The following is a 15,568-nucleotide window of genomic DNA, read 5'->3' as shown; positions in this document are numbered from 1 at the left end:
TTTAAGAAATATAGCAATATATGTGGAATTCATTGCTAATCTTCATGAAAGAGGTTTACTAAAATGGCAAGAGCCAGACTGCAAATGATGAAAGAGTACATAGCTGGAAAATCAAGGAAAGATAACTATAGCAAACTGAAAAGCTGGCAGAACTGAGGAAAGATTTAATTGTTTGGTTGTTTTACTTTGTTTTTAAGATATAGAAAATGATGGTTGATCTGAGCAAAGGAAAGGGGACCAGTGTAGAAGCAGGCTAAATGAGGAGCTAGGAGTGAAACAGGATACTGGACAAAGTACTGTAAATGGGCACAGGGAGAAGATTTAAATTCAGAAAGGAGGAAGGGCCCTTTTTTCTTAGAAATAGAAATGAGAGACAGGAAGGATAAGAAACAGACTCTGAAATATTAAAAAAGTAAGTATGAGGGAATTCATTCTGGATGGTCTTGATCTGCTCATGAAATGAGGGATGGTTATTTGCTTTTGGCGAGGGAACAGAGATGTAGCTGGATGCTTAAAACTAATGTAGAATTTTTGCAATGGCTGTCATAAAACATTAAGAAATGTTTAAATGTACAGGCAACAATTAGAATGAATTTGAGGTGGATTTTGTCAGCATAATTTCATGATTCTCTCACCTCTTTTCCTATTTATTTTCCAATTTGTCAAGACCCAGTTTGGCATACTTTGAACAATAAAAATATTTAAAGAAAAGATCCAAAGTATTTAATATTAAAATAAATATACTCTTCTTATAACATCTGAAAATCCATCAACATCATCCACCACATCAACAAAAAGCACAAAAACCACATGATCATCTCCAAAGATGCTGAAAAATCATTCGACAAAATTCGACAAAAATTTATGATAAAAACTCTCAACAAAATGGGTATAGAGGGCAGGTACCTCAACATAATAAAGGCCATATATGATAAACCCACAGCCAACATCATACTTAACAACAAGAAGCTGAAAGCTTTTCCTCTAAGATCAGGAACAAGACAGGGATCCCCACTCTCCCCACTGTTATTCAAAATACTACTGGAGGTCCTAGCCACGGCAATCAGACAAAACAAAGAAATACAAGGAATCCAAATTGGTAAAGAAGAAGTTAAACTGTCACTATTTGCAGATGACATGATATTGTACATAAAAAACCCTAAAGACTCCACTCCAAAACTACTACAACTGATATCGGAATACAGCAAAGTTGCAGGATACAAAATTAACACACAGAAATATGTGGCTTTCCTATACACTAACAATGAACTAATAGAAAGAGAAATCAGGAAAACAATTCCATTCACAATTGCATCAAAAAGAATAAAATACCTAGGAATAAACCTAACCAAGGAAGTGAAAGACCTATACCCTCAAAACTACAAGACACTCTTAAGAGAAATTAAAGAGGACACTAACAAATGGAAACTCATTCCATGCTCTTTAGGAAGAATTATTATCGTCAAAATGGCCATCCTGCCCAAAGCAATATACAGATCTGATGCAATCCCTATCAAATTAACAACAACATTCTTCAACAAACTAGAACAAATAGTTCAAAAATTCATATGGAAACACCAAAGACCCCGAATAGCCAAAGCAATCCTGAGAAGGAATAATAAAGTTGGGGGGATTTCGCTCCCCAACTTCAAGATCTACTACAAAGCCATAGTAATCAAGACTGTTTGGTACTGGCACAAGAACAGAGCCACAGACCAGTGGAACAGAATAGAGAGCCCAGATATTAACCCAAACATTTATGGTCAATTAATATACGATAAAAGAGCCATGGACATACAATGGGGAAATGACAGTCTTCAACAGCTGGTGCCGGCAAAACTGGACAGCTACACGTAAGAGAATGAAACTGGATCATTGTCTAACCCCATACACAAAAGTAAATTCGAAATGGATCAAAGACCTGAATGTAAGTCATGAAACCATAAAACTCTTAGAAAAAAACATAGGCAAAAATCTCTTGGACATAAACATGAGCGACTTCTTCATGAACATATCTCCCCAGGCAAGGGAAACAAAAGCAAAAATGAACAAGTGGGACTATATCAAGCTGAAAAGCTTCTGTACAGCAAAGGACACCATCAATAGAACAAAAAGGTACCCTGCAGTATGGGAGAATATATTCATAAATGACAGATCTGATAAAGGGTTGACATCCAAAATATATAAAGAGCTCATGCACCTCAACAAACAAAAAGCAAATAATCCAATTAAAAAATGGGCAGAGGAGCTGAACAGTTCTCCAAAGAAGAAATTCAGATGGCCAACAGACACATGAAAAGATGCTCCACATCGCTAGTCATCAGAGAAATGCAAATTAAAACCACAATGAGATATCACCTCACACCAGTGAGGATTGCTGCCATCCAAAAGACAAACAACAACAAATGTTGGCAAGGTTGTGGAGAAAGGGGAACCCCTCCTACACTGCTGGTGGGAATGCAAATTAGTTCAACCATTGTGGAGAGCAGTATGGAGGTTCCTCAAAAAGCTCAAAATAGACATACCATTTGACCCAGGAATTCCACTTCTAGGAATTCCACTTCTAAGAATGCAGCAGCCCAGTTTGAGAAAGACAGATGCACCACTATGTTTATTGCAGCACTATTTATAATAGCCAAGAAATGGAAGCAACCTAAATGTCCATATCAGTAGATGAATGGATAAAGAAGATGTGGTACATATACACAGTGGAATATTACTCAGCCATAAGAAAAAAACAGATCCTACCATTTGCAACAACATGGATGGAGCTAGAGGGTATTATGCTCAGTGAAATAAGCCAGGCGGAGAAAGACATGTACCAAATGATTTCACTCATGTGTGGAGTATAAGAACAAAGAAAAACTGAAGGAACAAAACAGCAGCAGAATCACAGAACCCAAGAATGGACTAACGGTTACCAAAGGGAAAGGGACTGGGCAGAAGGGGTGGGAAGGGAGGGATAAGGGCAGAGAAAAAGAAAGGGCCTTACAATTAGCATGTATAATGTGGGGGGGTGCACGGGGAGGGCTGTGCAACACAGAGAAGACAAGTAGTGAGTCTACAGCATCTTACTACGCTGATGGACAGTGACTGTAATTGGGTTTGTTGGAGGGACTTGGTGAAGGGGGGAGTCTAGTAACCATAATGTTCTTCATGTAATTGTAGATTAATGATAATAAAATTAATATTAAAAAAATAAATAATAATAAAAAGTAAAAAAGAAAAAAGAAAAATATATAAAATAAAACAAAAAAAACTGGCAGATATAGATGAATCCAGTGAAATAGTGGGATTTAACATGTCTCACAGATATAGATATATTAAGGAGATTCTGATATTCTCAGAGTGATGTGTATTGTATAGTGTTTATATTAATTTTATGAAGTGTTATTAGCCAATGTGACTGTCTACAACCATGAATTTTTGTTGTTGTCATTGTAGCTACTGGTAGCTACCAACTGTTAGAGTTAAAGGTATTAAAGGGTTTCTCTCTATAATAAATAAATAAATAAATAAATAAATAATAAATGAATGAATGAATGAATGAATGAATAAATAAATAAATAAACTCTTGGTTAACCAAGAATGATCACTCCAGGAAATTCTAAACCAAGCAGTTGTTATTAAGCATGTTTCTGTATTTTCTGCCTTATCTGCCTTATCTGACTGATGAGGTTGGGAAGAGGAACTCAGCCTTTTCCAGACTCACTCTCCTTGGTTTAGCCTGTCCTTGGGGTATACTAGGTCTCCCTTCTACATCCAGGCCTCGCAGGCAGGAGAGACTATTCATTAGATCTCTGGTTAGCTTTAGTTAAGCTGAGGAAGTAGTAAGAAGCCTACTTCTGTGCAGGCTAAACTACATTCTGTAGTTCACTTTAGCATTATAGTAATAAAGTTGATCATTTGAATCTCTTTATGCCTGTTCAAGTGTTTCTCTGTCAGGTGGGCAAGACTGGTGAGGAAAGAAAACACCTACTATAAAGTTTGAGTTCCTGGTTTAATAAGGCAAGGAGACAAAATCTTAACAGAAGCAAGGTGGCAAAAGAAGACAGGAGCAGACACTGCACATCTCAGCATACCTCAGGATCATGGACAGGATGCCCAACTGCTGGTGACACTGTCTACAGAAAAACTTGATTCTTGCTTTTTTATACTCAGGATCTATAAGAACTCACCTCTTACCATTATTAGTAAAAATAATTAAGACTTGACTATACAGTGTTTATTTAAAACTTAAAGACAATTGTCTTCTGATTATAATGTAAACTGCAGCAGTATTACGTTAACACATACAGAGGCATGGATTAGTATGGAACTCACCTTCACAGACTGGCTGTTGGGATCTTTGGTATCAATATCACTGTAGGCAATGGTAATTAAGGGAGGATAGATGTTTCCATTTTCCGTATTGGGTACAAGGTGGATGCTGTTTAAAAGAAATACATTTCTTATTATAAATACATCTAAGCATTTAAACATTTAGTTAACATCATTTCTTTGTAATTTAAATCGTGGTAATCTGAGAACCAACCAGTTAAATAAAAACTAGGGAAGGCCAAATGTAAACTAATGGTAACAACACAAGCTACCTTAAGTAGGCAAAACTTTATTATTAAAATATACTCTCTGAGACCAATTAGAACTCTTCTCTATCTAGGTCCTATGTTTACAAATGATATCACTTAATGTGAACCATCTTTGAGGAATACTCAAAAGAGGGGTGTTACATGAAGCCTAGAGAAGGCAGATAATATCCTCATTTTCAAGAGAGAAAGATTGATTCTGAACAAAATAATGTGTCCTACCTAGTATTGTTTATGGGGTACATTTTGCTGAACTCAAAGCATTAGTAATGTACAGTTTGTAAACTCAAAAAAGAAAATGTACAACACTGCAGGTCACCATGGTCTCACCAAGATCAAATCAGGCCTGACTAGGTTCGATTTCATTTTTACTGGCGATACTACATTAGCAGCAGACTGAGGGAATGCTACAAACATGGTACACTTGGATTTGAGCAAAATATATGACAGACCCTCTGTAGTGCCTACCTCATAAGATTGTTATTAAAGTGAAAATGAAGTAACAGTGAAAAAATAACACATATTGAAGTATGTCAAACTGCCAGACTAATCTAAGTTGATGGTGCTGATTTTCATCAGTGTATTCAAGGGACACATCATAAAATACTGGAGTGGGAAAGGCAGGTATGACATACAGATAGGAATCTCACACTGGAAAAGAGAAAGAAGGGCTGCACAGCATGACTCTAAGGTAGGCTCACCATTAAAGTATCCTAGGAAGAGTGAGGTGTTTATAGTTAATCTGGGTCAGTCTAGAACAGTAGCTAGTAAAGAGGATGAAGACAGAGGATGCCTGCACATTACAATCACCTAGCAGGCTCTTTCTTTTTTTAAATTTTTTCATCATTTATTTATTTTTATTTTGGTATCATTAATCTACAATTATATGAGGAACATTATGTTTACTAGACTCCCCCCATCACCAAGTCCCCCCCACAAACCCAATTACAGTCACTATCCATCAGCATAGTAAGATGCTGTAGAATCACTATTTGTCTTCTCTGTGTTGCCCAGCCCTTCCATGCGACACCCCCCATATTATACATGCTAAACGTTATGCCCCTTTTCTTTTTCCCCCACCCTTATCCCTCCCTTCCCACCCATCCTCCCCAGTCCCTTTCCCCTTGGTAACTGTTAGTCCATTCTTGGGTTCTGTGATTCTGCTGCTGTTTAGTTCCTTCAGTATTGCTTTGTTCTTCTACTCCACAGATGAGTGAAATCATTTGGTACTTGTCTTTCTCCACCTGGCTTATTTCACTGAGCATAAAACTCTAGCGCCATCCATGTTGTTGCAAATGGTAGGATTTGTTTTCTTATGGCTGAATATTATTCCATTGTGTATATGTGCCACATCTTCTTTACCCATTCATCTACTGATGGAAACTTAAGTTGCTTCCATTTCTTGGCTATTGTAAATAGTGCTGCAATAAACATAGTGGTGCATTTGTCTTTCTCAAACTGCTGCATTCTTAGGGTAAATTCCTAGAAGTGGAATTCCTGGGTCAAATGGTATGTCTATTTTGAGCTTTTTGAGGAACCTCCATACTGCTTTCCACAATGGTTGAACTAATTTGCATTCCCACCAGCAGTGTAGGAGGGTTCTCCTTTCTCCACAACTTCACCAACATCTGTTGTTGTTTATCTTTTGGATGGCAGCAATCCTCACTGGTGTGAGGTGATAACTCATTGTGGTTTTAATTTGCATTTCTCTGATGATTAGCGATGTGGAGCATCTTTTCATGTGTCTGTTGCCATCTGAATTTCTTCTTTGGAGAACTGTCTGTTCAGCTCCTCTGCCTGTTTTTTAATTGGATTATTTGCTTTTTGTTTATTGAGGTGCATGAGCTCTTTATATATTTTGGATGTCAACCCTTTATCGGATCTGTCATTTATGAATATGTTCTCCCATACTGTAGGGTACCTTTTTGTTCTATTGATGGTATCCTTTGCTGTACAGAAGCTTTTCAGCTTGATATAGTCCCACTTGTTCATTTTTGCTTTTGTTTCCCTTGCCTGGGGAGATATGTTCATGAAGAAGTCGCTCATGTTTACGTCCAAGAGATTTTTGCCTGTGTTTTTTTCTGAGTTTTATGGTTTCATGACTTACATTTAGGTCTTTGGTCCATTTCAAATTTACTTTTGTGTATGGGGTTAGACAATGATCCAGTTTCATTCTCTTACGTGTAGCTGTCCAGTTTTGCCAGCACCAGCTGTTGAAGAGGCTGTCATTTCCCCATTGTATGTCCATGGCTCCTTTATCGTATATTAATTGACCATAAATGTTTGGGTTAATATCTGGGGTCTCTATTCCATTCCACTGGTCTCTGGCTCTGTTCTTGTGCCAGTACCAACTTGTCTTGTTTACTGTGACTTTGTAGTAGAGCTTGACATTGGGGAGTGAAATCCCCCCCACTTTATTATTCCTTCTCAAGATTGCTTTGGCTATTCGGGGTCTTTTGTTGTTCCATATGAATTTTAGAACTATTTGATCCAGTCCGTTGAAGAATGTTGTCGGTATTTTGATAGGGATTGCATTGAATCTGTAGATTACTTTAGGCAGGATGGCCATTTTGACAATATTAATTCTTCCTAGCCAAGAGCATGGGATGAGTTTCTATTTGTTAGTGTCTTGTTTAATTTGTGTTGACTGTCTTGTAGTTTTGAGGGTATAGGTCTTTCACTTCCTTGGTTAGGTTTATTCCTAGGTATTTTATTCTTTTTGATGCAATTGTGAATGGAATTGTTTTCCTGATTTCTCTTTCTGCTAGTTCATCATTAGCATATAGGAGAGCCACAGATTTCTGTGTATTAATTTTGTATCCTGCAACTTTGCTGAATTCAGGTATTAGTTCTAGTAGTTTTGGAGTGGAGTCTTTAGGGTTTTTTTATGTATAATATCCTATCATCTGCAAATAGTGACAGTTTAACTTCTTCTTTACCAATCTGGATTCCTTGTATTTCTTTGTTTTGTCTGATTGCCGTGGCTAGGACCTCCAGTAGTATTTTGAATAACAGTGGGGAGAGTGGGGATCCCTGTCTTGTTCCTGATCTTAGAGGAAAAGCTTTCAGCTTCTTGTTGTTAAGTATGATGTTGGCTGTGGGTTTATCATATATGGCCTTTATTATGTTGAGGTACTTGCCCTCAATACCCATTTTGTTGAGAGTTTTTTTAATGGATGTCAAATTTTGTCTAATGCTTTTTCAGCATCTATGGAGATGATCATGTGGTTTTTTCCTTCTTTTTGTTGATGTGGTGGATGATGTTGATGGATTTTCGAATCTTGTACCATCCTTGCATCCCTGAGTTGAATCCCACTTGGTCATGGTGTATGATCCTCTTGAAGTATTTTTGAATTCAGTTTGCTAATATTTTGCTGAGTATTTTTGCATCTATATTCATCAGGTATATTGGTCTGTAATTTTCTTTTTTGGTGGTGTCTTTGCCTGGTTTTGGTAGTAACGTGATGCTAGCTTCATAGAATGAGTCTGGAAGTATTCCCTCCTCTTCTACTTTTTGGAGAACTTTAAGGAGAATGGGTATTATGTCTACTCTGTATTCTGATAAAATTCCAAGGTAAATCCATCTGGCCCGGGGGTTTTGCTCTCGGGAAGTTTTTTGATCACCACTTCAATTTCTTTACTGGTAATTGGTCTGTTTAGATATTCTGTTTCTTCCTTGGTCAGTCTTGGAAGGTTGTATTTTTCTAGGAAGTTGTCCATTTCTTCTAGGTTTTCCACCTTGTTAGCACACAGATTCTCATAGTATTCTCTAATGATTCTTTTTATTTCTGTGGGGTCTGTTGTGATTTTTCCTTTCTCGTTTCTGATTCTGTTGATGTGTGTAGATTCTCTTTTTCTCTTAATAAGTCTGGCTAGGGGTTTATCTATCTTGTTTATTTTCTCAAAGAAACAGCTCATATTTTGATTGATTTTTTCTATTGTTTTATTCTTCTCAATTTTATTTATTTCTTCACTGATCTTTATTATTTCCTTCTTTCTGCTGACTTTGGGCCTCATTTGTTCTTTTTCCAATTTCAGTAATTGTGACTTCAGACTACTCATTTGGGATTGTTCTTCCTTCTTTAAATAGTCCAGGATTGCTATATACTTTCCTCTTAGAACTGCTTTCGCTGCGTCCCACAGAAGTTGGGGCTTTGTGTTGTTGTTATTTGTCTCCATATATTGCTTGATCTGTATTTTAATTTGGTCATTAATGCATTGATTATTTAGGAGTATGCTGTTAAGCCTCTATGTGTTTGTGAGTCTTTTTGTTTTCTTTCTACAGTTTATTTCTAGCTTCATACCTTTGTGGTCCAAGAAGTTGTTTGGTAGGATTTCAGTCTTTTTGAATTTACTGAGGCTCTTTTTGTGGCCTAGTATGTGGTCTATTCTGGAAAATGTTCCATGTGCACTTGAGAAGAATGTGTATCCTGCTGCTTTTGGGTGTAGAGTTCTGTAGATGTCTGTTAGGTCCATCTGTTCTAGTGTGTTGTTCAGTGCCTCTGTGTCCTTACTTATTTTCTGTCTGGTGGATCTGTCCTTTGGAGTGAGTGGTGTGTTGAAGTCTCCTAAAATGAGTGGATTGCATTCTATTTCACCTTTATTTCTGTTAGTATTGTTAGTATTTGTTGTACATATGTTGGTGCTTCTGTATTGGGTGCATAGATATTTACAGTGGTTATATCCTCTTGTTGGACTGACTCCTTTGTCATTATGTAATGTCCTTCATTATCTCTTGTTACTTTCTTTGTTTTGAAGTCTATTTTGTCTGATACTAGTATTGCAACACCTGCTTTTTTCTCCCTATTGTTTGCCTGAAATATGTTTTTCCATCCCTTTACTTTTAGTCTGTGTACGTCTTTGGGTTTGAGGTGGGTCTCTTGTAAGCAGCATATAGAGGGGTCTTCTTTTTTATGCATTCTATTATTCTGTGTCTTTTGATTGGTGCATTCAGTCCATTTACATTTAGGGTGACTATTGAATGATATGTACTTATTGCCATTGCAGGCTTTAGATTCATGGTTACCAAAGGTTCCAGGGTAGCTTCTTTACTATCTAAACATCTAACGTAACTTGCTTATTAAGCTATTATAAACACGGTCTGATGATTCTTTATTCCTCTCCCTTCTTACTCTTCCTCCTCCATTCTTTATATGTTAGGTGTTTTATTCTGTGCTCCTTTGTGTTTCCTTTGACTGCTTTTGTGAGTAGTTGATTTTATTTTTTGCCTTTAATTATTATTTGGTTGTTCTGCTTTCTTTGCTGTGATTTTATTTTCTCTGGTGACATCTATTTTGCCTTAGGAGTGCTTCCATCTAGAGCAGTCCCTTTAAAGACCCTGTAGAGGTTGTTTGTGGGAGGCAAATTCCCTCAACTTTTGCTTGTCTGGGAATTGTTTAATCCCTCCTTCATAGTTAAATGATAATCGTGCTGGATACAGTATTCTTGTTTCAAAGCCCCTGTGTTTCATTGCATTAAATATATCATGCCATTCTCTTCTAGCCTGTAAGGTTTCTGTTGAGAAATCTGATGATAGCCTGATGGGTTTTCCTTTGTAGGTGACCTTTTTTCTCTCTCTGGCTGCCTTTCCTACTCTGTCCTTGTCCTTGATCTTTGCCATTTTAATTATTATGTGTCTTGGTGTTGTCCTCCTTGGGTCCCTTCTGTTAGGAGTTCTGTGGGCTTCCATGGTCTGAGAGACTATTTCCTCCCCTTGTTTGGAGAAGTTTTCAGCAATTATTTCTTCAAATACACTTTCTATCCCTTTTTCTCTCTCTTCTTCTTCTGGTACCCCTATAATTAGAATATTGTTCCGTTTGGATTGGTCACACAGTTCTCTTAGTATTCTTTCATTCCTGGAGATCCTTTTATCTCTCTCTCTCTCAGCTTCTCTGTGTTCCTGTTCTCTGATTTCTATTCCATTAATGGCCTCTTGTAGCTCATCTAGTCTTGTCTTAAGTCCTCCAGAGATTGTTTTATTTCTGTATTCTCCCTCCTAACTTGATCCCTTAGCTCTTGCATATTTCTCTGCAGGTCCATCAGCATGGTTATTACCTTTATTTTGAATTCTTTTTCAGGAAGATTGGTTAAATCTATCTCCCCAGGCCCCCTCTCAGGTGTTGTCTGGGTGATTCTCAACTGGATCAGATTCTTCTGCCTTTTCATGGCTATAGAGGTAGTTGTGGGCAGTTGGCGTGTGTGTCAGCTGGGAGAACAATGTCCCTTCAGCAGGCTCTTTTTATCATACCGTTTCAGCCCACTGGCATTCACTTTCCTTCCACCTCCCAAATCATTCTAATTCAGAGGTAGAGTGGAGCCTAGAATGCAAACTTGGATGAGATTCCCCAGGCTCTTCTGATATAACCGTCCCCTTGGCTCCTCACCTTTACTGGTGGGTACCACTCTATGGAGATACCTGAAAATCCTTATGTATTGTCCAAATTCAGTTGTTATCATTTTTATCTGATAATTATTGACAAACACTTTCATTAAGACATTTTCTCATATATTCCAGGCCTAATTTAGTGCATTAGACATTTACCTCAGTGATATTTGGGTAGCAATTCGAATTAATCTTGGCTGACTTCCTATGTCATTTTCTCGTCCACTTAGTGCATCCACTAAGAAAATGCGCCGAGTCAAAAGCCACTTGCCAGAGGCACTGTCTTTATCATAAAAAGCAAAACAAAGAAACAAAAACAACAAAAAAGATGGCATTAAAAAAAACCCTTCAAATTGTTTAAGATGGTTCTCAAGGAGTTTATTGAACAAATTTAAAACATAAAGATAATACATTTTGTTTAAGATACTGTGGTTATAAAGACAGCTACTGCTATAAGCAATTCCTAGTAACAGCTTTCCTCACCTCACTTGAATGTCTTCTGATTGGACTCTTCATTAGTTTGGAAGGATTTTCCCTTCAAATTTCCTGAATAAGCAGGATTTTATAATATGGGAAACAAGAAAAGAAACTAATTTGTCCAAAAAGCAGCTCATGGAAATCTTGAAGAAGCCCCAAATTATAGTTCTAACTCTTCTCAGGATATAATCTTAGTAATAATATTAATTTCTTAACAGTAATCCTGACACATTTAGTAAAAATTGTAAACAACTAACAATCTTATTGTTTTACTTTTGTTCATGCTATACAAAACCATATAGTAAGAGAGAATCCATGACTTTATAATACATGGTTTACTATCATGTTGGTTGATATATTTATTGGTTTCAACTCATAGAGAGTAGTATATAAGGATGTCTCACCTCGGTTCACAAATATATTATTGTGTTGAAGATTTAGGTTTAATACAGGCACAGCCCAAATATACTGGTGTTGATTTTCATTGGTATATTCAACATATACATCATAAAATATAGGAGTGGGAAAGTCATTTAAGATCTTAGAGAGAGGAATTTCACACTAGAAAATAAAATGTAAAACAAAATCATCCCAATTGAAAATTAGAAAGCATATTTATTACCTTTAAATAAGTGTTTTTTGATTTTTTAAGATAAAATATCTTTAAACTATCTTGTTTATATGCATTTCCATGTGCCTTCCAAAACATGAATACTACAAATGTATTTTTTTTATAATACTTGCTGTTCCTAAATATGTTAAGCTCTTCTGTCTCTTGGATGTCGCAAATGTTTCTGCGTGACATTCCTGGCCCACTGTGCTCTTCTGGCAAACTCAATTTCATTCTACAGGCCCAAGTTTGACTCACTTTGTGAATTCTTTCTGTTCTACCCCAGGAAGTGTTCATGACCCTTCCTTTGTGCCAATGTGGTCCCTAGAGAACAACACTTATTACAGTCTTTGTAATTTTTTGTCTATACAGATGTTTTCTCTATTAGGCTGTGAACCACTTCAGAGGTAGCCAAGTTTAATGGAAAAACCATGTTTTTTTAAAGCCTAACAGAACACTGGTTCTACAATTTACTTGATGCAAGACCTTGAGTAAATTACCTAGTCTCACTAAGCACTACTTCCTCATCTGTGAAGCATAGATAATATGTATCTCACATAGCTATTTCATGGATCAAATAAAATAACAATGATAAAATGCTGAGAACACAGCAGCAGGCATTTAGTAAGTATTGATTCTCCTGGTCCATGGTAGACATATAGTAACACTTCCTTCTTTTTTTAAAAAACAACATGTAAGTCATTTTTGAAAATGATAGTAAATTCATGTTCGTGATGGAAAATTTGGAAAATACAAAAAAGAAAAATAAATCACCTATAATTCCACCGTTCAGAGATAACCACTGTTAAAAATGTTTATTGTCTTCTATGATGGTATTTTTCATTATGGTTTTAACAAAACTGGAATCAGTTTTATTCTATGGTGTGTGTATATGCACCTTATCAAGAAGTGGTCTTGTAGATTAGTGATTCAAATGTTTAATGGCTCATAATATTCCTTTGTACTATACTGTAATTACAAAAAAATTGGATACCAAAGGAAGGGAAGTCAGGGAAGGGAGGTGGGAGGAAAGTATGAAGGGAGAGAAAAGGAAGCATTTTTATTTGTTACTGGAATGTAGAGGGAAGAGGGGGTAATATCTTACTAGTCATTAAAAATAAAGTTAATATTTTTACTTTATTATAAAATGTCCAGAAGTACACATTATTTTTAAGACCTATATGCCTAAAAGTCAATAAACAATTAACTATGAAAATCTAACATTATGCTTCAGACTCTAAACATGACAAAGTACTCTCTTCATGTTGAGTAAATTAGTATTTTCTCTACCCAGGTAATAGAAGACTATGTAAATGAGTGAAACTATCCATTAATATGAAAAACATTTCTAATTTTAAAAATTCAAAGATTATTCCAATTATTGCTGATGTGAAAAATGAAGACTGTGAATTCAGTCAAACTTACATTTTGTTGATAGGTTGTTCCAAAAGAATAAGCAGCATTTAGTCTTGTTTCTGTGTCTGGACAGAGCTGTAGCAAAATAATACAAATAATAAATACCTCTCATAATGTTTTTTCTGCTTATAATCAAGAGTTCTCAAGCCCCAACATGGACATGTTTTGTGTAATATTTATTTAATATATTAAGGGTGTAAAAAGTTAAGGGGGTATCTTTGTTATAATATCACAACTTAAAGTAGCTTCAAGAAATTCCCATTTAAAGTAGCTTTCAGAAAAAAATCAACTGTAGTATACAACTGATAAAATAATCAAGCAGTAATCTGGTCTTTTCCTCATCTTTGCATCAGGCAAAAATGGGGCACATTAGTAATTCATTAGCTGAAATTATGCTCACCTGTAAAACACCTCCTTCTAAACTTTGCCACTTGAGAAAATTTCCTCTTACATCATAGGAAGCAGCAATAAACTTCAGTTTTGAATTCTGATTAAATAAGTACAAGAATAAAATAATGCCACATACTCTGAAATATAGCATTCTATAAAGAAATTTTCATTGTTGACAGATCTTGTCTTTCTCCAGAGATGAAATATTAAATTCAACTATCTTTTCTTTGAAGCAAAGTTAAGTATTTCTATGATTAACACACTTAAAATAAATGGATTGTTATTTTTTTGCAAGAAAATTATTATTTCAGAATTGAGAGGCAGTGAAAGTGACAGATAACATCCTTGTAAAACTGCTAAAATGTGAGTTGGGAGATGGGGAGTGAGTAGGGAAAGGAATAATCTATTCCTTCATTCTAGAAGATCAAAAAATAGGGAGTTGAGAATTTGGACCTGTAAAGTCCTGGGGAAATGGCACAGAGTCCCAATCAATCTTTGGAAGTACTTTTTAAAAACTAGAGATACAAGACATTGATTGTTTTGAATTTGGTGATGAAAACTACCCTTCCAATACAACAAGCACAACTTGTTGCTGTAACCATATAATACAGAGGTAGCCATATACTCAAGAGAGCGCAATTCTATAGTTTAGTTTCTACGTATATTTAGGTTTCATTTACTAATTAAAATTTAAAAGAACTAAAGCAAAAAAGATTGAAGATAGCAGCGTGAGAGGTGAGACAGAGGTCTCCTCCCAAAATGACATATAATACGAAAATGAAACATACAATGAAGGGATTAAAAAAGCAGATTAGATATAGTGGAGAAGGAAAATGGAATAGAAATTAGAGAAGAGGAATAAAAAGAAGCTAAGGCACAGAGAGAAAAAAGGATCTGTAGGAATGAAAGAATATTGAGAGAACTGTGTGACCAATCCAAATGGAACAATATTTGCATTACAGGGGTAACAGAAAAGAAGAGAGAAAAATGAATAGAGAGTGTCTTTGAGGAGGTAATTACTGAAAACTTCCCCAATATGGGGAAGGAGATAGTCTCTTAGGCTATGGTAGTGCACAGATCTCCCAACACAAGGGACCTGAGGAGGAAAACACCAAGACATATAATTAAAATGGCAAAGATCAAGGATAAGGACAGAGTATTAAAAGTAGCCAGAGAGGGAAATAAGATCACATACAAAGGAAAACCCATCAGGCTATCATCAGACTTCTCAACAGACACCTTACAGGCCAGAAGGGACTGGCATGATATATTTAATGCAATGAAGCAGAAGGGCCTCAAACCAAGAATACTCTACCTGGCAAGATTATCATTTAAATTTGAAGGAGGGACTAAACAATTTCCAGATAAGCAAAAACTGAGAGAATTTACCTCCCACAAACCATCTCTACAGTGTATTTTGGAGGGACTGCTATAGATGGAAGTGTTCCTATGGCTAAATAGCTGTCACCAGAGAAAATAAAACCACAGTAAAGAAATTAGAACAATTAATTACTATGCAGATGCAAAATCAAATCAACTACTCCCAAAGTCAGTCAAGGGATAGACAGAGAGTACAGAATATGATACCTAATATATAAAGAATGGAACAGGAAGAAAAAGGAAGAACAAAAAAAAAGGATCTTTAGATTGTGTTTGTCATAGCATGCTAAGTGAGTTAAGTTTTAGACTGTTCAATAGTAAGGAAGT

General features: G+C 36.1%; 1 protein-coding gene across 8 annotated transcripts in view; it reads right to left on the bottom strand.

Moving 5' to 3' along the window:
* Nucleotides 1-15,568, bottom strand: part of TMEM67 (transmembrane protein 67) — a 56,328-nt gene that overhangs the window by 21,536 nt on the left and 19,224 nt on the right. For all 8 annotated transcript variants that reach the window (XR_012128316.1, XM_073229829.1, XM_073229832.1 and 5 more), the window contains 5 exons: nucleotides 13,872-13,958; nucleotides 13,481-13,546; nucleotides 11,850-12,006; nucleotides 11,128-11,251; nucleotides 4,324-4,429 (listed from right to left, as the gene is read on the bottom strand). Coding sequence is in view for 7 of the 8 variants with exons in the window: in XM_073229829.1 (XP_073085930.1) it covers nucleotides 4,324-4,429; nucleotides 11,128-11,251; nucleotides 11,850-12,006; nucleotides 13,481-13,546; nucleotides 13,872-13,958 (540 nt within the window). In the remaining variant the exon portion in view is untranslated. The remainder of the gene's footprint in view (nucleotides 1-4,323; nucleotides 4,430-11,127; nucleotides 11,252-11,849; nucleotides 12,007-13,480; nucleotides 13,547-13,871; nucleotides 13,959-15,568) is intronic.

The sequence above is a fragment of the Manis javanica genome, chromosome 2 (assembly GCF_040802235.1).
Source record: "Manis javanica isolate MJ-LG chromosome 2, MJ_LKY, whole genome shotgun sequence".
Taxonomy (NCBI): domain Eukaryota; kingdom Metazoa; phylum Chordata; class Mammalia; order Pholidota; family Manidae; genus Manis; species Manis javanica.
This window is presented reverse-complemented; position numbering and strand designations above follow the sequence as displayed.